The following is a 21,642-nucleotide window of genomic DNA, read 5'->3' on the forward strand; positions in this document are numbered from 1 at the left end:
AATATATCAAACTGAACACTTCAGAGTGCAGAAGATTTTACTCTATGAAGTTATTTTTGTGCCATTATTCCAAGCGCAACACTCACTGGTTGGAGCGTAAAATGTAACAAATTTTGTGTGCACGAAAAATTATTATGCACCTGAGACAGAAAAATGAACTTTTAAACTCAAAATACTTGCAAACAAAACCAACAACAGCCGGCCAATCACAGACATGGACATGACGGTTGATGCTAGTTGGTCAGAAATTCTTCCAATCAGCTTGTAGACTGGATCAGGTTTGAGCAGGATAGGAGACTGAGAAATTCTTTCAAGTACGAATTTTTTTTAATTGAATGTTTTTGAGTTTCAAGTGTATTTTTTCTATTTCAAGTACAAAATTTCAAGTTTTGAGCTCAAAACAGTTAGTGTTTTACTTAGAATAATGGCAGAAAGATTCCTCCATGTTACTCCAGAACCCTTTAAAGCTCTAAATGCATATTTAGTATACTGATTTAAGGACCATTTCACTCCTAGCATTGGTCATACCAATACAGCTGCAAACTCAATCAAAACTGGGATTGAAAATGTATTAACTTTTGTTTACATAGTTGCAAAAATCCAGTTAAGTAAAAGATTATAGGGGTGGGATTATATAAATTAGCTTCTTTCCACTCCCTTTCGAACATCAAACTCTGTTTGACAATCATCATATCTAATGGAGTCAATGTGTCACATGTGTTTACTGTGTGCATAAGTATCTCTTTGGTTAGAAGCAAGTATAAAAAAAATAGCATTATTTCTTTTATACTGTATATTTTCTAAAAAATTTATTCGTCAATAGCAGCTGGATGCAGATCCCTGTGGAGTATCTTTATAGGTAAAATTATACCAAAAATCCTTAAAAACATAGCTTGAAAAACAGGCTGTGTGCCATTGACGTAAGCGTCCAGCAGGTCACCACGTACCACCCTGGGGATTGACTCACAAAATAAAACAACTGTTCACACTGACCCACAGACCGGTACCGGCCCGTTGTGTTTCCCAGCCTGTCTCCCCGTCTGCGTGCTGATTCAACCACCGTGTGTTGCTTAGCAGTTAGTTAGCAGGCGGCTACAGCGCGAAAATGTCACAAAGTCAAACATTAGATTTCCTTTATTTCTTAACATGCACTCCAGTTCCTTTTCCTGCATTAGGAACAGTCAGAGGAAGCGGGTTTGAACAGGAACATTCACATGCTAATTCTCTTGAATGATGGCAGTAACAATGTAGAACCATTTCCTGGCCCGACTTTCCGAGGTGACAGAAACCCCGGTCATTTCTATTCTGCCCCTTTCCCCAGCTGTTCAAGTCTTTTATTTATTTATTTTTTGCATGACTTGACATTGTTCCACACAGCCATGAATGCTCAAGTACAGTCTGACTCTAAGCAATCAGCAAAGAACAAGAAATCTACTCAAATGTTTGCTTCATATACAACTTTAGATTCTTTTTTTCAGTTTTTTGTTAAATAGCTTAGATCAGTTAAAGTGCTCTTGTATCACGATGGCATTCATGCAGTTTTCCTTGTTGGCAACAGCTGCTGAGCCTCAAACTCGATGTCGTTGACTAAAACAAAGGCAGTGCGGCTGCTGCAGGTGCAATTATGCTTCGTATTCAGCTGTGGATCGAACAAACACTGCAGCGAGGCTTCTGATCAGCACTTAATCAGTTTCTATAGGAATACAATACCTTTCAAAGCTCCATGCTCATTCGGTTTGTAAGTGGCAAAATATTAATTGCATAATTATTAGTTTAATTAAAGTACTTTAGAGCCAAACAAAGAAAGTTTGACAACGTGTTTTGTGCTAAACTGCATTGTCTCTAAAACCTCCATTAAGGAATCCTGCAACGTTTACTAAGCAAGCTTTCAGTGTGAAGTGATTAAATGTGCTGGTCCCTTATATAGTCAGCATTTTTTCAACTGAAGGTGCGTGCAAGATACAGCGGTGCCTAAATGTTTGTCAGCGCCGTACATTTCTAACTGTCTGCATATTTATTGCCTGCTCTTTTTTTCATTACTCAAATGTTTCTGTTTGCTGATATATTTTATAAAAAATGTAATCAATGCAACTTTTTGCAGTTTATTAAAATAAGATAAATGGTATCTTTTAAAGAATCTATAGTAGCCTACACATTTTTCTCTTCTACTTTACTCCAAGCGGTGTCCACCTTACACTGCGGCTTCCTCTTAAATCCCCCGGGTAAAAAACATCCTGGGCATCTCAGCGGGTCTAAAATATTTAAAAGATAAAAGAAAATGCTGCCTGCATGCAAAGACAAAAACAAAACTAAAAAAAAAATAAAAATCTGCAGTGTTCTCAGCGATCTTATTTTTCTTCCTATGATCAGCAAAGCGAATTCAAACGGAGGTCAGGCAAACTGGAACAGACAGGACGTCAAAGATTTTCCAGCAAAGAAGGAGGAACTTTTTAACAAAAGATTTCAGGTGAAAACAGCAACTTTTTCCACTTAACCCTTGTGCTATCTTAGATGACCCCCCCCTTACATTGACGTGTTCTCCCTACCATGACAAAGGTGGATAAAGGTGGAAAGATTTCATGTAATCCATGGACACCAGTGAAGATCACAAATCATTAAAGAAAAAACGTTTAGCGCACTGTCTAGTGGGTCTAGATGACCCAACTCCCAACGTTAAAGTGCCTAGGATAGCACAAGGGTTACACCAACCTTCAGATAGAACTATAACAGGTTTTTAAAAATGTTATCTTAATTTACTGTAATCTTATTCATAAATCAGTCTATAAATAGTGTTGGGATGGGGAGGTGACATGAATGAATGGTCTTCACCAATAATAACTTTTTTTGGGGGTTAAATCCTTTGAGATTGTCTAAAGCAGTTCAGATCGTCAGAACGTTTTAACAGAGAAATGCGACAAACAAAAACACTGAAACATCTGTTCCAAGACAAAATACGTATGTTATCTCCATTAAAAGGACAAGAGATAAGGTCTGAACTTATTTTATTTAGTTTTTTTTTGTTACTTTCTGTGTAGCAGAGATTCCATTCATCAGTGTCAATGTTTTTAATCATTACAATAATAATCATTAAAATAAGGATTTTGATAATAACGATAACAACATTTATGGCCAAAACTGAAAAAAGAAAAAGAATGTTGTCGTTCTCAAGGACATAGTTTCTGCAGAGTGGCAATAGTCACCGGAAATTTGCCTTTGAGTGGCGAGTGGGACCTCACACAGAGCAACCCCGCCCCCTTTCCTCTTGCTGAGAACTCTTAGCAGGAAGCTTGTGGCCCGCCTAGCATTTCTTCTGTGTTATAAAAGCTCTTTATACCGTCTGCTCCTAATTCATCCAGATTTGAATCAAGAAATACTAGAAATGCAATTTTAGGCTCAACTTTATTTAGATATTTCCTCCTTCATCAGAAACATGATGGGAGAACACGTTAAAAATGCTGTTTTTAACGGAGCAGCTCTTTCGGTCCATGGTGGAGGTGCTTCTCTAACTGCAGTGGGGAGGTGGTTCCATAGAGGAGCTAGTAATCCTGCGGAGTGGAAATGAAGAGCTCTGTTTGGTCTTTGGGAAAAAGCTGAGATGCTCCTTTATAGAGCGTCACATGTTCGCAAAGGAATTTAGAAATGTATTCTGCTTTTAACACTCAGCCAGTGAAGAGAAGCCAAAATTGGAGAAATATGATTTTCCTCAAACTGTTGAAGGGTTGTTTGCATGCTTGTAATGGCCCAGCAGGAGAAGCTCAGCAGCAAACAGACTTCTATTTTTATTTCCATTCAATTGAGGCAACATGCAGAGCCATGTCTCAAAATCTTCCATTATTCATGGGGATAAACAGTTCATTTATTTCAAAAAAAGAGAGAGGCCTTCAATTTGACTAAAAAAGGAAAACAGTTATTCAAGTATGAGCAAAACTGTTTGCTCATACTGGAATAAACAAATCATTTAAACGTCTCTGTTTTTGGTCTGATCGAGATGATTTTCCTTTTTTTTTTTTTTTGAAGGATGAAACGCCTTTATTTTTGATTGAAGTGCATGGGATCCTGTTTTCTGCCTTGCCTGCTGCTCATTGTCACTCATCATTAATCAGAGTGATTATTGTGTGATATTGCACTTGTCTATTAAAGAAAAAATGCCTCCATTGTGTAGAAAAAGCTCCGCCTGACAATCACACTTTTTAAAGCTGGTGGGGAGTCGGCACGACATGATTAATCCAAAACACATATCCTTTGTGAGCAGAACAGAAAGCGACGGATTCTTCAGAAATATTTTGCTCTCGCTTCCTTTTTTAAGTGCATCAGGCGTCGTTCTTCGCTGCTAAAAAACATCAGTTTCCCTCCAGGAGCCAACGATAAGTATTAGTTTCTGTCAAAGCCAACTGGTCCAAAGGCTGCCGGGCGTGTAAACTCCCTCAGCACACGTGTGCGTTTACGTGCTGTCCATCGCCTCAAAAAATACTTTGCTACAAAAGTGAAAGCTGTGTCATTTTACATTCAACTCTCTGTCAGTCAAATGCTGTCTGAAGACCTTGAAGAGCGAAGACAAGAAAACTTCTTCCATTTTTTTCCCCATCAAAGCTCTCTCCAAGGCTATTTATAGCTACAGTGAATTTGCTTTGCGACCTGCATGTCTTAATATGAATAACGGCGCTTTTCACCATTCAGCACAGCCTCTATTCAGGATCATTTCAGCCATGAACTTGATCAAACTGACATTGAGTTATAGTTTAATTACCAAAGAAGAAGGTTGGTAGAACCTGTTATTTAATCCCATGTCTGGTTTAAAAATCAGAGTAATCCAGTCAACGTTTCGGTTCTTGTGCAATATCAGAACAAGTATGATTTGACACATTATGGGCAAACTGCTGATGCAGTATAGAATACTTCAACCTAAAGAGTACAAAAAAAATGTGGTTGAAAATATTGCAAATTATTTAGCAATATAAAAACTGCACCACGGCCGTTTGGGGTAGGAAGCAGATGATAAAACACAGAAGATCTAGGAACAGCTAAGATACTGCAGGACCCTCAAGCTCCCAGGCCTCTGGTAGAGGACCCCAGCTTGGAGAGAAAGGGTTAGAGAGGCTGTGTTTTTATATAACACTTAGTTGCTGGATCAATTGCAGATTATTTATGTTTAATAAAAACATATATTTTAGTGTCTTTTGTTTTGGCACATATTCTTAGAATTCATTAAACAGATTGGAGGGGGTACAAACTTTTCACGTGACTAGCAGTGACCAACATTAATAGATTTCAGGCAGATAATTAAATCATTGCTATCATTATCAGGCAGCATCTTAGTATCTCTGAAAGCAGCAGATTTTATGGATCATTCTCCCACACATTCACAAAGCACTATTCATCTGTCAGTTTGCTGGAAAGAACTTTTGAAACTGGAATAAAAGAGTAAAAAAAAAGATGTCTAAATTCAGGAATCATTGGAAAGTGTTCTATAAACTAATGTAATTCTAACTGTGAAAAACCACGAGCAAAGACTCCCATTTAGAACGGAATGATATCTAAATCTTTTCATTCGTTTCTCAGTGTGCAGCAGTCTGTAAATACAGCCTGTCAAGAAATGACTGTTGCAGAGTTTCGTCATTGTATTTTAAAAAAGGAGAGAAAAACGGGAGCGATTCACCAGAGATAAGCAGTGCCGCTTTTCAATCTTTGCACCCTAAAAGCTTTGTTTTGGTGATTATTCTTTCATCTTTGCCATTCATTCATTTTGCTGAATATTTATTATGCCACAATTAGATGTTTCTAACAGATCCCCACTCCCCATTGCAATTTTCTGAAAGATACATGAGAAATGACAAGAATGACATTTCCTGAGGGCTGTCTTGTGTTGTCAGTCAGTTTTGCCATTTGAGGGTTTAGCAAAAAGTTGTTGGTTAAGTTTGAGACTGCTGCTGGTGACACTTTAAAAGGAATTGGTAAAAACTGTGACTTCAGGATGCAAAAACCTCTTCTGGAATAAAATTTTTATTACAGTTTACCATTTTATGATGGCAAGCTCTTCTGTATTTTCCTGTATTGATTCTTTAACAGAATAAACTGAAATCGCTAAATTCATTTCCGTGTTTTATAATTGTAGATTGTTGTCTCGGAGCAGCCTCTGACAGTCAACTGGGATGTTTGTAGTGAAAACGAAGCAGTTGAGAGGCGTAGCGAGAAAAAGCAAATCAAAAAGTGATGTTGTGTTCCACCTTTCCTTGCAGAGCTTTTTCCACAGTCTTTCTCCTTCCCCTGCAGAGCTCCTGTCAGCCTGCCACGAGCTCCGGTGTCGCTACGGCTGTGTCATGACAAGAAACGGCACCTTCTGTTTCTGCGCCGATGGTTTCGAGGTCGGAGAGGACGGAACGAGCTGCAGAGGTAAAGATTTAATGGTTCTGGTGGGGGCCTCCTGCTTTGGACCTCCTTCCCCCCTTTCGCCCCCAATGTTTCCTTTCCTCCATTCTCAGACTGCTATCAGATAAATACGTCCTCAAGCTGGGCCAACGCCTGCTGCTTTACCACCGGCTCACATAAATGCTCATATGGATATTCCACACCACTTTTTGGTGTGTTTTTACAGCTTCTTGGGCCTGTCAGGTCTATGAACATACCCTAAAGCAAAGATATAAGAAGGTTACAGGGCACTGCAACCCCAAAAGGATTATTGGTTACAAAAGTAATTATGCCTGAGGTGCTGGAGCAAGGCCATATTAAGTATATTTTATGTATTTGGGTCATGTTTGAGCACACCTAATTTGTTACGAATGACTCTCTTCCTTTTTCCATAAGATCATGATGAATGTGCCACGTACGGTGCATGCAGCCAAACGTGCACGAACACCTATGGGTCATACAGATGCAGCTGCACAGAGGGATACATCCTGCAACCTGACGGGAGATCTTGCAAAGCCAAACAAGGTGAGCGCAACGATTTCACGGCAGAGCAAAATAATCCGCACGTCCGTCTCACTTCTAATAATAAACAGCACAGTTTTGCACAGCCAAAGAGGAATTCCTGCTCACCGACAGCCTTGCGTTCATTAGAATTGGAAGGACAAGATTAATGCGGTTTGGCAGTGCCCACATCCATCACACACATGGGACAGGGTAGATGTGGTCAGGCCAGGATAATGATAAAATTAATGAGCATGAGATATTAAGTGGGTGCCGTCTCAAGTATTTTGTACGAAGACAATGCCCGGCTTCAGCCTGATTTATGTTTTTGTGTGGTGCAGCTTCTGTGGCAAAGTTGTTCCCAGGAGACAAACAATCCACTTATTGGGAAAATTAAACAACCCAAGAAGGTGTTGTGTTTTGCAGCTTTGTCAGCTGTGTGAAAAGAGTAGTTAACTAGACCTGGGTGGAGCCAACCAGTGAGGTGGATGTCTTTGAAAACAGCTGAAGGCCAAATGCACCTTGATGGGGAAAAGACGGTGGCTTTTAATCAGTGTGACTCGTGTCCTACCAGGAATAAACTGAATATCATTACCCATAAACTTAACTGAGCCCAAATCTCACCTGCATTAATATTCATTTAGCTGACAGTGATGATGGTGGGAGCCTAACTATGGTGTTACCATTAGCTGTAAAAGCTCATGAATATAAATTTGTGATGGAGACCAAAAGATGAGCAGGACCAAAGCGTGGAAAACATATTAATGTGTTGGGAGAACGTTTGAAGATAAAATTCAGGTTTTTTTCTTTCAATCTGAACGTTTTTTTCTGTCTAGCGGTTCAAATATTGATTGAGATGTTAAATATTGTGTATTTCAAGAGTTTTCATGTTGCAAACTGTACATGTGATTCTACATGTATCAGTTGGAGGTTTTGACCACATTCTTTTGAAGACAATCATGAAAAACGGATTTGTAAAATCATTGATAATATTTACTAAACAAATCATAAGAAGAAAACGTGTCTAACAATAATGTCTATTGAGTAAGTTCATTGAAGTGTTGGGGGATTTGCTTTAAATTAGCTTTCTTAAAACTGAACATCCTGAGGTCTTGACATCAGGTGGGAGTTTCAAAAACATTTGTTTTCTCAATTCTTTGAAATCAGACCAGAGGGCTGGTATTGACCAAATGCATGATCCAAATTGGACCAGACTTCAAGAACATTCTGCAGTCCTCCTCTGTTTTACATCCCACCTCACCACCTTGCATGAAGGTATTTCCTTTCTGACAGACTTAATAGGTTAGAGATGGTAGTAATTAGTTTGACAGGTTTCTACTGCGCTCTGCAGTCCACTATGGAAGGTTGTGCACCTGCTGTGACCCGAGCTGTGCAGAACTCTGGTAATGACTTTCATTATCAGAGTTCTGCCTCTGTCCACAGTCAGCAAAGGCTTGAGGAAACTATCCAGGGCCTGCAGAGGCTAAATAAGCCCAAATCATAAGCATCCTAGTTGTGTTCTTGACATTTACAAAGATGGTGTTTGTGCTCAAATGCAGTGTTTGCTTTTTACCAAATGTTACAGCAGTTAAAGGCTTCAGGATTTGCTTCTGTACTGGTGACAATTTTCCAAAACAAATATTGTTTTGATTAAAAAAACATAAACCAATCTGACCTGCTCAGTTTTCTTTAGAGTGCACTGCCATGAATCTATAAATGCCTAAGTTTTGCAAAAACTCAGAAAAAAGACATGCTAGGAAGCCTAGTTTTCAGGAGATTGAAAGCAGTTGAACGTTTTTTCAATTTATTTTGGCAAACATTGAGCTTTTCATGTTAGAATCATATTTCTGTTTTGATGGGAAAATGTCTAATATTATTAGATTGAGTGAAAACCCAAGTGGATGAAAATCAACAGGTTAGGGTAAAACCCCCTGCATCCTTCCTCCATTGTGTTTGAGTCATGAACTAGCACTTATGTGACCAGCCATTCTGATTTATTGCCCATATTAGGTGGGCAGCCCTTGACTTGAACTTGTGAAGAACATTGGGATAAATAAGGGCCCTTTTAAGAGGGTGAACCTGATGTCAGAGAATGTGCACGCTCAATTAAACCCATAAAGTGGCTTATTTCAGTTTCACCGCCGTGTTCGGGGTGGCGGATGGAGCTCAGAGGGAGTCCAGTCTCTTATCTGACTTGATGTTTGTGTTCCGCTGTTTAAATTGTTGGTTTGAACAGTTACTGCCTGGAAAACCAGCTGACATTTATTGATCGGCAGTTAAAAACAGATTTTATTCAAACTGTTAACCTGAGGTTTCAATTAATAAGTATGTTACTTCAAATTTGGTGATTTTAAGCCACACTTAATTTGAATATTAACTTACAAAATACATATTAAATTAACAATATTTATAAAGCACTTCTGTACCTTCTTAGAAGGCCCAAAGCACTTTACAGTCACACTTCCTCTCACCCATGCACACACATATTCACACACACATTCACACACTGATGGCGGCTCCACTGCCAAACACTGGCGCCAAATTATAACCACCAGGAGCAACGTGGGGTTCAGTGTTTTGCCCAAGTACACTTCAACACAGTGGTGGGGAAGGCAGTCATCAAGCCTGCGATTTTCCAATCAAGGGGTTGACCGCCCTACCTCTGCACCAAGACCACCCCACATTAATCTATGTATTTATCTTATATCGGGTTCTTATTCGCAAATCATTATTATCGATAGGAGTCGCCATAATTTATATTAGGAAAAAGATAATGGACACTGTAGTTCTAAAATTGACATTTTGATCAGTTTTGGTTAATATTATTTGACCAAATATTTTGTTTTTGTGCAACTGCTCACCAGTGGTTGCACATCTGCTTTTCTTCTACTATATATTTAAGGGATTTATTTTTTAACTCATAGGTATTATTTATATTTCTAAATCTTTACTTTTATGATCTTATAATTTTATTTTATCTTTTTTATCTTGTATGTGTTTAACAGCAGATCCTATAATTTCCCTTTGGGATTAATAATCTATCTGACTACCTATGCATCAAATACTCCTTTTAAAACACAAATTTGCCTGTTTATGTCCTGATAGGCATCTTCAACTCTAATAGTCATATTTTATATGTAATAAAACTTTCAAGAAAACCACATTATAATTAATGTGGTTTTCATTAAATAACGTGTTTGCAAAAACAAATTCTTGCTAAGGTTTTTGTAATCTGTTCTGTAAAAGTATATAAGCAAACGTATCATTTTTAAACCTGCTTGGGGTCACGGGGTCATTCGTTTTTGTGCACTGGGAGGGGCTGCAGCTGAGAGGGCAGGTTTTTAGAGGAATTCTCAAATGTGTGAATAGATCAAAATACCGCTTTGGGGTTAATTTTTATGAATGAATTAACATCATAATCCACTTCAAAGCTCTAAAGGTTGACTGTATGGTATAGTATTAGTTCAAAAAAATCCTCTTGGGCTCTCCCAAAGGGATCATTTCTCTTTGGGAGGAAGCATCAAATCTATTGACACATAAAACATATGGTCACTCTGTGAAAGTCTTTTCATTGGGTTTGTTTAGTAAATTATTACTTGAGGAGAAGGAGTGATGCATCCCTTGATGCTTTCAGAGAAAGTCTTCCTTCAAATGTATCTAAAGTATAAATAAGTTGTTCTATTTTTCCATCTACTGCAGATCCCGGTGACAGTTATCCGCTGCTTCTCATTGGTGGCCCAGATCGTATTGTCATCACCCATCTAAATGGGACAGGTCTTCAGCCCCTGAGGTCTCTGAGTGCAGAAGGAATACTTGCATTGGATTTCCTGCACAGCCAGGAAAGTGTCTGCTGGTCCTTGTCTACAGAGTCCTCTGGGCAACTGCGCTGCGCCGTAACAAGGAATCTACGTAGATTCACACGGGAACAAGAAATAAGGACACAACACAGTTTGCAAAGTATGTTTATTTCAGTTCTTCCTCCTTATTTTGCATTCTGTTATACATTTATTTCACTGTCTGCTCAGTTAGCAGCTCTGATCTTCATAAAAAAAAAAGTAAAAAAGCTTTTCAGCTAAAGCACACCTCGAGTCACCCAGAGCTCATAAAATGTGATTCTTCTTTACTGAATGCCCCATTTTCTTAGACATTCTATGATGTTTAAGTACATGTGTACCATGCGGTTGTGCTGGATTCTCTGTGGTGAAATTGTCACATGCACCACTGCAGTTCATATCCATTTTTATATGACGGGGATGCTGTTGTAAGGAAAAGAGTGCTTTAATACACAACAGAGCAGTGTTGAAACAAAACTGGCAAAATCTCTTCTGTCAACTGAAGTCATTATTGATTTTCAGAGGAGTGTGTATTTACAGACGTGAAGAGATGAGTCACATTTAGTGGTTGGAAGGATTTGGGAATCAGTACGTAAATTTGTCTTCTACATTTCTCCTTTGCAGATGTGGAGCAGATGGCCATCGACTGGCTGACAGGAAACTATTACTTTGTTGACCGTGTCACCAACAAGATATTTGCCTGTGACCGCACTGGGATAACGTGTGTCACCATCGTACAGTTAGATCTGCTGAATCCCAAAGGATTAGCCTTGGATCCTGTTAAGGGGTGAGTGATGTCCTGACTAGATACACCGCCTTCAGTGAAATTCTCAGCTTTGCAAAAATATTACCATTTTTAAAAACATTAATTGTGTATGTATTAAGAATGCCCTGATCAATTGGTCGTTGATTGGGATCAGTTTTAGTTTTTTTTGGAAGCGTCTTTGAACTACAAAAATTACAAACGGCAGTGGCTCAGGTGGTTTAGCAGGTCTTCCAATGATCGAAGGGTCGGCGGTTCGATCCCCGCTCCCTCCAGCCAACTGTCGTTGTGTCCTTGGGCAAGACACTTCACCCTTCCTGCCTCCAGTGCAGCTCCACTGGTGTGTGAATGTGCATGAATGTCCCGGTCATGGTCAGAGTACACGCAAACTGGAAGCCACGCCTCTGTCAGTCTGCCCCAGGACAGATGTGGCTACAACAGTAGTTACCATCACCAAGTATGAATGAGGAGCGAATGAATAATGGACACTGTAGCGCTTTAAGTGTGTCTGGAAAAGCGCAAATAAATACAATTCATTAAATAAGAAACAGTTTTCTATTGTCTAAAATTGGAAATACACCAGAAGCGCAGGATAAACACGTGTTCTTCATTTAGCTAAACAAGTTAGCTGTACATAAAGGTAGTCTGTGAAGTTGCCAAGAGTTTCTTCATTTTGAAAACCAATGACTAAAATCATGCCTCAGCAGGGCTCAAAACATCATCAAGGACAGCTCACACTCTGGCTCAGACTTGTTCAACCTGTTGCCCTCTGGAGGCGCTACAGAGGCATCAGAACTAAAACAAACAGACTCAAAAATAGCTTCTTTCCCAAGGTAATGACCATGCTCAACTCCAAAATGCCACAGCACATGCCAATGTACATGTTTATCTATGTGCATATGTATATAAGTATATGCATATCTGCTTATTTAAGGATTTATCCCATGGAAACTTGTCAACACTTGCCTACCTCCATGCTGTTTTTGCAGACATGACATGTTTATATCCGTACATATCACTCTGCAGGTTATTACCGAATTTTTTTTTATATTTGCACATTTCCTTTGTACATATTGGCAAGTTTTATATTATACTTTGTTAAATTTCTTTTTGCACTGAAATGATGACTACTCCAATTTCATTGTCCAAGTAGACAGTGACAATAAAGATCTATCTATCTATCTATCTATCTATCTATCTATCTATCTATCTATCTATCTATCTATCTATCTATCTATCTATCTATCTATCTATCTATCTATCTATCTATCTATCTATCTATCTATCTATCTATCTATCTATCTATCTATCTATCTATCTATCTATCTATCTATCTATCTATCTATCTATCTATCTATCTATCTATCTATCTATCTATCTATCTATCTATCTATCTATCTATCTATCCATCCATCTTTTTACATTTATTTATAGTATTTTATAGACCCTACTCAGTGTTATGAGTGGGCAAGGTGCATTGTGGGACTTCTGTTGTATTGGATTCTTGATGTTTTTGAGTAGAATTTTTTTTCCAGCATTTAGTGTTGTGTTAAGGCCGTGTCACGCAGCCACTACGTACATTTTGCGCATTTTCCACATATGGCATTTTGCCCTTTGGTGATACATGCCTGATATACGTAATTCATGGGTGTTTCTTGCGTTCGTGCACAGATGTCAGTCGAGGGTTTCGGCCGACGGGTCTATACGTGAATTTGGTTTTGAACTGTTCAAAATCTGTTGCAAATTATGTAGTATATGAGTATTTTACTTAGTTCATATGCAAGCATTATGTAAATCTTGCGCAATTGTGCATGATTTTTGCGAGATGCAGATTTGTGTCTTTCCACGTCAATTCCACGTATGTCTAATGGACCTTGAACGCATGGACCACCAATGTTTGCCTTTTATATCGCATACACGGTGTACATATCACGTTAAAATAATGTAATTGACGCACAAATCAATAATAAATTGCATTTAAAAAGTAAAGAATTTACGCACAGTTCATGTTCTATGATGGTTTGCATTTTCTTTGCGTTGTTTCAAACTTCTTCTGTAGTTTTAACGTGGTTCATTCGTGATACATCTGTGAAAATTTCACTTAAAGACCACATTTTTTTCACACTTTTCCATGTATATTCATGTATGACCCAATTTTCATCCATGCAATATGGGCAAAATGTAAATAGGGGGTGTGTGAAGTGTTGTCACTTTACCGCATGTGGTGACTTTGCTTAGAGAAGTTAGGCTCTGAATCATGGCAGTCAAACTCTAGGCATTGAGGGCCAGAGATTGTCATGTGATCCAGAAAACTCGCCTTTGTAGAGTCTAATTGGGGAAACACACATGATTCAGGTGGACAGCATGGGGGCTGCCTTTGAGACCATGGTGTCCAACACCCCCTCCCAAAAAGACGGGTGTGTTACAGTGATACGTGTCACCTAGATTTAACTATAACTCTGCATGGATTCTCAAGCCTTGCTCTAAAATGGATGACATTGTGAGGTGAACTGAAATATACAGGACTTAAAATGATAAAGCTGGAAGCCAAGGTTCACTGGTGCCACTGGTGCTCAACAGCATTATGACCAACAACCGCTTACCTGGTATCAGCTTATGTGTAACTATAGGTGTTTTTAGTCCTTTTAGAAAGTTCATGTGGCAAATTTATATTGTACACACCATTTTCATGAGTAAATGTGTTCAGAGCCTTTGAGCAGAATCTGTGATTGGCCAACTGAGTTTTATAATCTGTATTTGCAATCGACTTCAAAATGGTGATCGTAGCATCCCTAGGGGAATGGAATGACACAGAGTTGCTGTACATCTGTTAATTATTTAAGAAAGTTTCCACCACCCAGATATTCATGTCCTAATTGGTTATCATCAAAAATCCTGAGCAGAGCCCAAAGCTCAAGTAACTTTGAAAGAATTCAGTCTCTCTGGTCTCCTGTGGTTGACTCCATGACTTAGGGGGTGGGGGGCTTGGTCGTCGCTGCTCCTTGCCCTTCTGCCGTGGTTTGGGGTGGGGGTCGGGGCCTCCGGTGCCTGGCGGGGGCGGTGGGGGCTCCGTTGGTCGGGGGGTCGGGTCCGGTGCCTGGGTGGGGCGGGCTGGGCCGCTGCGTGGTCCTCTGGGCTTGGGTGTGGGGGTGCGTGGTGGGGTGGTGGGGTGGTGGTCTGGCTTGGCTTGGGGGGGTGGTCCCTTTGCCTGTGCTGGGGGGGGGTTGGCGGGGGCCCTGCTCGGGGGCTGCCCATCTGGGGCTGGGATCGGCCCTTCCCTGGCTCTGGGACGGGACGGGACAACCCTCTCTGGCCCCCGGTCGCTCTGGGTGTCATCCGCTTCGGCTGCGGGGACTGGGGTGGGGGGCTTGTCGGCCCTGTCCTGTGGGGGGGCGTTCTGGGGGGGAAGGGGGGGCCATTATTGGTACGGGTCGGGGGGGGCTAACGGGTCGGGGTCTCCGCTGAGGCAATCGGTGGTTGCCTCGGCCGGTTGGCCTCCTCGGTCCCGTCAAGGCCTGACCAGAGCTCCTCTAAGGCCGGCGTCTGGGGGTGGGGGCCTGGGCTTGCTCCGGGGGGGGCGACGCTTTCTGGCTCCTCTCTCTCTGTGTGGGGCAGGTGGTGCCGGGCCTGGGGTGTCGGCGCCTCCGGGGGTGGGGCCCCTGGGCTGGGTGGCCCTGGCCCTTTTGCTGGGGGGGGGCTGGGGGACAGCTGTTTGACCACCAGGGGACAGTCTACCAGCTGTCCACTTACCCCCTTCCTCATATAAACTCATATTAGGGTGAGGGGGTGGGGGGTCTAGCCTGCGATGCGCCTTGGGGGGGGGCTACTTGGCAGTGGCCCCCCTCCTGTGGTTGCCGTATGGAATGGGCCTCCCCTCTTTCGGTTTTATTTGCACCTTAGACATGTAGGGTCCTTGGTAGGGGGGGGTGCTTGGACATCACTGCAAGCAAGCAGCAGATGTCCTCCTAGCACCCTACCCGCCAATTTTAACCGCACCTTAGATATTTAGGGCCCCTTGGTGGGGAGGGTGAGGGGACATCACTGTGAGTAATCAGGAGATGTCCCCTTAGTGCCCTACTCGCCAATTTTAACTGCACCCCCCCTTAGTACACACACCCCTCCCCCTTCAATATATACATTCCAACATAAACACACACACATGCACACACACACCCTCTCAAACACACATACACGCACACACATTTTGCAAGGAAGGTGGGACCTGGGTCCATCTGTCCCCTACCCCTTCCCTGGTGGGGGGTGCGGGCCCCTTGGCGACGGCGGCCGTGTCCCCTGGGTGCCGGCTCCCTGGGCCCGGCGGTGCTCTCTCCGCACGGTGGGGGGTTCATATTACACCTGAGCAGGGGGTGTTCGTGTCCCTGGGGGGTGGGTCCTGGTCCTTGCCCCTGAGCGCTGGGCCCCGCCAAACTTCCAACAGTGGCCGAGCCTGGTCGGGCCATTTTTATAACACCCCTTGTGGGCCACCCTTTTTTCCCCGGGGTTCCCCCCTCCTGGGCGGGGGCGGCGGACCCCTGCCTTGCTCCTCCCTGGACCAACCGTGGGCCGGGTGGGTGGCTGCCTGGAGTGCGGAGCGGGTCTCCCTTGGGGGGTCCTGGCTCGTACCTGGGGTTGGGGGGAGGGGATGCCCGGAACTCCTGGGTGGTGGTGGGGTGTTCGTCTGGGGCTGTGGGCGTCCTTCTCTGGTGGGGCCCTGCGTTGGGCTCTTCCGGCGCGGCGGGGGGGCTGCTTTCCTGGCTGGGCTGGGGCGGAGCTCTCTTTCCCTCCGCGCCTCCCTGCTCTCTGGCTCTGGGGGCCTCGCCGCGGTCCTGCTGGCCCTGGCCTGCGTGGCGGTCTTGGTCGCCCGGGGGGCGGTTGTTCCTTGCCTGTTCCCGTGTGGCGTTGGGGGAATTCCGGCTGCCGCTGCTGCTGCGGCGGGGGTCTGGGTGTGGGGGTGGCTGGGCGCTCCTCCTCCTTCTTTTCACATTCCAGAAGAACATAAACACTCACCTGAGCACAGGTGTTAGCTCACCTTTGCACTAATAGTTTGCATGATTGAATGAATGAAAGATTTCACACTAGTTGGTTTAAAGGCATAGGTATGCGTTCGTGAACACTATCTGTTTTGTGTACATGTTGACATGTGAACATTTTTTGCAGCTAGCAGGTGTGTTGATAACATTTGAGTGTGTGCGAACAGGCCCCGCCCTTTTTGTACTACATTTTAACCGTACCGTAATGATAAACAACCAGTAAACCTGTCTGCTCTATGCTGCTTCATGGTCTTACCCCCCCCCCCCCTCTCACTATCACCCCCCCCTCTCTAACATCCCTCTCTCTTCTTCCCTTCTTTCCTTTTCCGTCCGGTCCAACACCAAAGATTTTCAAACATGATTGAAATGAATAAAGTTTGGCCTCAATTACAAAAGGGGTTTATTCAGACATACCTTTGGTTTGTCTGAAGATTAATAACCCCTCTTGTTAAAGTAAAATATTTCCAACACAAGAGGCCCTCAGCTCTCATCTGCCTGCCTAGCTGTTGGACAGGACAAGTAAAAAAAAAAAAAAAAAAAAAAAAAAAACAAATCCTGAGCAGAATATTGTGCCCTGCAGTGTTTTCTGAGACATGGTTCTGGTCTTGGAAGGTTACAGGAAGCGCTGGAGAACAATGAAAGGGTAAAATTTAAAGCATATGGCTGGCAGACTCCAGGAATTATTCTTTTACTCTTTTATTCCATGAAATGTGGACAGGCAGCTGACTCAGAACAATGTTAACTCAGTTACTTTCTTAAAAAGATTTTGGAGGTTCCTGTACAGCAGGTTGACAAAAAGTTGGGTATGAACCAAAGTCCTAATTATGTCCGCCTGTCTGTCCTAAATCTGCTGCAGTAAAACTTTTTCTTCATCTCAACACAGACGTTTGAGGCAACACACTGTTGGCCATCCAACTCAACACATTAGACCAGTGTTTTTCAACCTTTTTTGAGCCACGGCACACTTTAACCTTGACAAAAATCCCGCGGCACACCAGCATCCCAAAAAAAAAGAAGCAGAAACTCATAGTCTGTTCTGATCTACAGCCCCCCCCCCCGCAATCTGACGTGCATTTTTGTGATAATTGTGGCAGAAAAAGCAGGAAGTTGCAGCTGTTTTTTCTAAAAGATATAATAAAAGTTAAGTTAGAAAATGTACAAACTGTGTGTTCGTTGTGGTTTCAAGACGTTTAACAAGGAAGACTCATTGTACGCTGAGGCGCTGTCGCTTTAACCAATGCATCATAGGAGATGTAGTGTGAAAACTGCCGCAAAAGGGCAGAAAGACTAGTGTCTCTGAGCTTCATTGTTTTGTTCACTTGTTCCACGGTCTGACACCGGACTCTGTGGAAAACTACACCTCTAAAGACGAGCTTTGGCTGGTATTTTTGTTAGAACTGAGAGACTTTTTGAGCTAAATTGGAACAAGGAAGTTAAGACTTTAACCACTTCTGATTGGTCAGACTGATGACATGTGATTAAGCCTTCAAGAATGATTGGTGGAGACAGTTAAAGGGGCGGGACTTTTTTAAGGAAACAGCTGAAGTTACGGCTAAAGAGCGGGACCGTCATTCTTATAAAAATGTCTTTAATAGAATCAAATAAACACTAAGAAAAACAAAAGTATGATCTTTTATATTCCTAACTACTCAGTGTTTTATCAGGGCCTGTTTGGATGAACACAGAGCTGATTTCCTGGAGATGGTTAATGTTTTTAGATCAGTTAATGAGGGCAATTTCCCACGGCACACTTGACCATCTCCCACTGCACACTAGTGTGCTGCGGCACACTGGTTGAAAAACACTGCATTAGATAATGAATCTGGTGGTTGAAGCATAGTAGCTTGAAATTTTGCTTTAAATAATCCAATGTATGTTTATAATTGAGCCAAAGAAAAATAATTAGCTGTTTTGGTCACTCGCCTCCCCGTACTTAAAGTAGGTGCATTGTCTAAAAAAAAGGTCTTTGGTGGCTTCAATGGCAAATATTTGGCTTGCTAAGCGGTTCTGTTTAAGCTGGCTCCCTGTGTTGTCTCTGTCTGATGCAAGTCGAACACGGTTTACCAGTGATTGGGCTGTAATCACACCTGATCAGTCTTCAGATAAAGCCCCTGCAGAGCTGGGTTTGCAGGTTGCTGCAGCGATTGACTTTGTAAGACACTATAGTTTGCCGAGGACTCCTCCCGACTCTAATTGGTGAGAAAACGGTTTCACCTGTTTCTGATGAAAGTGGGCCTGAGAGAAGCCTGTCAGCCTGAAGCAATGGAGTGAAAACAAAAGAAATGAGAGGGGTGTAAAATAGCAGCACAGCACACGGAACATTTTTATAGGCTATGTCCTGGTTTGGCAATCCATTTTTATTCTTGTTTGACTCGCTCCATGTCTTCTAAGGATTGGACTCAACATTTGTTTTTTTTCTTCCACCGGAAGTCTTACAATGGAAAAAAAAAGATTTCAATGATGGCACAATTTTTTTATGTGATCAACATGTCATCAGTAAGCCTCTTGATTGAGTGTTCTTATCCATAGATGCTTGTGATGCAGCATTTAGTTTAGATTCACTAATCCTAAATTGACAGAGGAAATATTTTTTACCATTTTGCTGCAGAGGAGTCAGAAAAATCAGTGAACTCTGTAGGCCGACAGTCTCTTTGAATAAACTGGTCATAAATCTCTGGGGAAACTCTTAGTTGACGGTAGTTGCTCACCTTTTGGAGCTCAGATTACATTTATCTTCAGAGATATCAACAAAGCAATTTCTGGCTTATAATTGTGAACAAACAAAAAACCATGAGGAAAAACAGGGAGGGATGTTTTCTTTTATTTCACAAAGAATGGTTAGTCACAGGCTGATCCAGAAAGCTACTAGATTTTCATTCCACAAAGTTAGGATCTTTGTAATGAGAAAGCACAATTTGATCAAATAATTTCATGAATCCTGGAGAGGGATCTTAAACTTCCACATACATTTTTCTATGCTGTAAAGCTCCAACATTCTGTCTATCACAGTAGTTTGAAAATATCTATTATAACTTGTGCTTTACTAAAACTTCAAACTACTGAAGCTACTTTGAAAACAAGAGCAAAGATGTTTCATGAAAGCAACAAGCAAGCAATTCCCATAGCTCCTTTGGCGGCCATGGTGCACAGAAAGAGCGGTTGACCTCTGACTGGGAGACCATAGGTCCAGCTCCCGTCTTGCCCGTCCATGTGTTGAAGTGTCCTTGGGCAAGACACTGAACCCCACATTGCTCCTGATGATTATAGGTTGTTACCAGTGTTTGGCAGTGAAACCGCCATCAGTGTGTGTGCATGTGTGAATGAGACTGTTACTGTAAAAAGCCTTCAGCCATTAAAGCAACATTTAACCCATTTAAATGTTAAATCTTTAAAGGCCTTTAAAACCCATGTATAAGTGAAGGAGAGAAAGAAATATAGTAATAAGGTATCGCTTTTCTGTTATTTTACCTAGGTTAGTGTATGTACTATATGCATGCTTTTTTCTTTTATTTTAGAAGTAAAATGTTTTAAAATGTTTACATTTGTCAGCCTAACTGATTTTCATGGCAGTTCAGCATATTTTAACATTTTAACCCTAAAAAGATATCCATGCACTTGACCCTTCTTCAACCATTTAATGTTTTTTTTCAGCATGCATGAGGGAATAACTTCAAGATGGATTTGCTTTAGGGGGAAAAAAAATTAAGAGTGATTCCCAAATTCATAAATGTTGCAAGCCTTTTTTCCTTCCTCTTAGCCAGAACTGCCTAATTCTGGTTCTCAAGATCTACCACCCTGCCTGTTTGCCAGTTCTCTTCTCACTACTTTCATCAAGTTTTTCATAAATTTGCTTACTCATTATCTCTTTATTCGGACTGACTAAACACACCTGATCCAGGTAATCAGCAGCTAGAAGTGCAGCGTGAGCCGGAAAACATTCTGGGTGGGAGATCTTGGCCTGGTCTTGGTGTGGGGATGGCTGGGCTCTCTCCCTCCTTCTTTTTACATTCCATCATCCACTTTAGAAGAACATAAAGATCCACTCGTGCACAGGTGCTCTCTCTCCTTTACAGAAATAGTTTGAGTGATTAAATGAAATATTTCACATAGGTCGGTCCGAATGCATAAGTATGTGTGTGTGAACATGCATGTGAGCATCAGTTGTATTGTGTACATGTTGACATGTTTTGTATGTGGGAATTTTTGGAACCCGCAGGTATATTTGTGTGTTTGTTTGTTTTTGGCATTTATATTACTTATAAACCTGAATGTAATAATTGTAAACATCCAGCAACTTGTTGCCTTATGCTGCTTCGCGATTCTACCCCCCCTCCTCTTTAATTGCCCTTCACCCCCCCCCCCCCCCCGTTACAGATATGGGTAAGGTGAATAAAGTTTAGCCCAAATTACGAAAGGGGTTTATTTAAATATACACCTAGTGTGTCAAACATTTCATAACCCCTTTTGTAACTGTAAAATAATTTAAAATTCTAGTTTTAAGTACTATTGGGTATTTCTAGTTCATATTCTATAAGAAAACACACTTTAACACTTGCTTTCCATGGGTTACAGATGCTGCCTTAGCCTGTGAAATAATTTTCAATAATGCCTAATGTTTTTTAGGCTCTAAGTGCTTTGGCTCCTCTGTGCATCACACATTGTCAATCATGTTTTCCTTCTTTGAAGGTGCAAATGTTTAAGGAAATGTGTCTTTTACATTTCCTCAGTGAACCAAAAGCACTGAATGCTGCTATAATTACATGTGTGGAAAATATTTTGATTTTCTTTTGTTTCTCTCCTTGTTTACTGTACAGTTGTTATATTTGGACCGTCGTCCAAATCTGTCTGAAGCAAAAACACGAGAGAATAAACACAAAAAACAAACAACAACAATTTTTCTTTACATAAATATACAAATCATAAAACCTTAGGTGTTTATAAGTTAAACTAGAGGTTTAAACCTCAAAGCTAATCATTAACAACATTCTGTGTTTAAAATTGATACAATTGTGGTTTTGAAATTAACTAAACAGAAATGATGACATATTTTAATAAAATCAATCACGTAATGGTGAAGAGATTTCCCATTGAATAACTTTTGTTGACGCCT

General features: G+C 41.4%; 1 protein-coding gene across 9 annotated transcripts in view; it reads left to right on the forward strand.

The window, feature by feature from the left end:
- Positions 1 to 21,642, forward strand: part of lrp1bb (low density lipoprotein receptor-related protein 1Bb) — a 389,546-nt gene that overhangs the window by 188,530 nt on the left and 179,374 nt on the right. For all 9 annotated transcript variants that reach the window (XM_078939203.1, XM_078939200.1, XM_078939196.1 and 6 more), the window contains 4 exons: positions 6,271 to 6,390; positions 6,802 to 6,930; positions 10,606 to 10,863; positions 11,364 to 11,526. In XM_078939203.1, coding sequence (XP_078795329.1) covers positions 6,271 to 6,390; positions 6,802 to 6,930; positions 10,606 to 10,863; positions 11,364 to 11,526 — 670 coding nt within the window. The remainder of the gene's footprint in view (positions 1 to 6,270; positions 6,391 to 6,801; positions 6,931 to 10,605; positions 10,864 to 11,363; positions 11,527 to 21,642) is intronic.

The sequence above is a fragment of the Oryzias latipes genome, chromosome 21, assembly GCF_053564925.1.
Source record: "Oryzias latipes strain Hd-rR chromosome 21, Olatipes_Hd-rR_3.1".
Taxonomy (NCBI): domain Eukaryota; kingdom Metazoa; phylum Chordata; class Actinopteri; order Beloniformes; family Adrianichthyidae; genus Oryzias; species Oryzias latipes.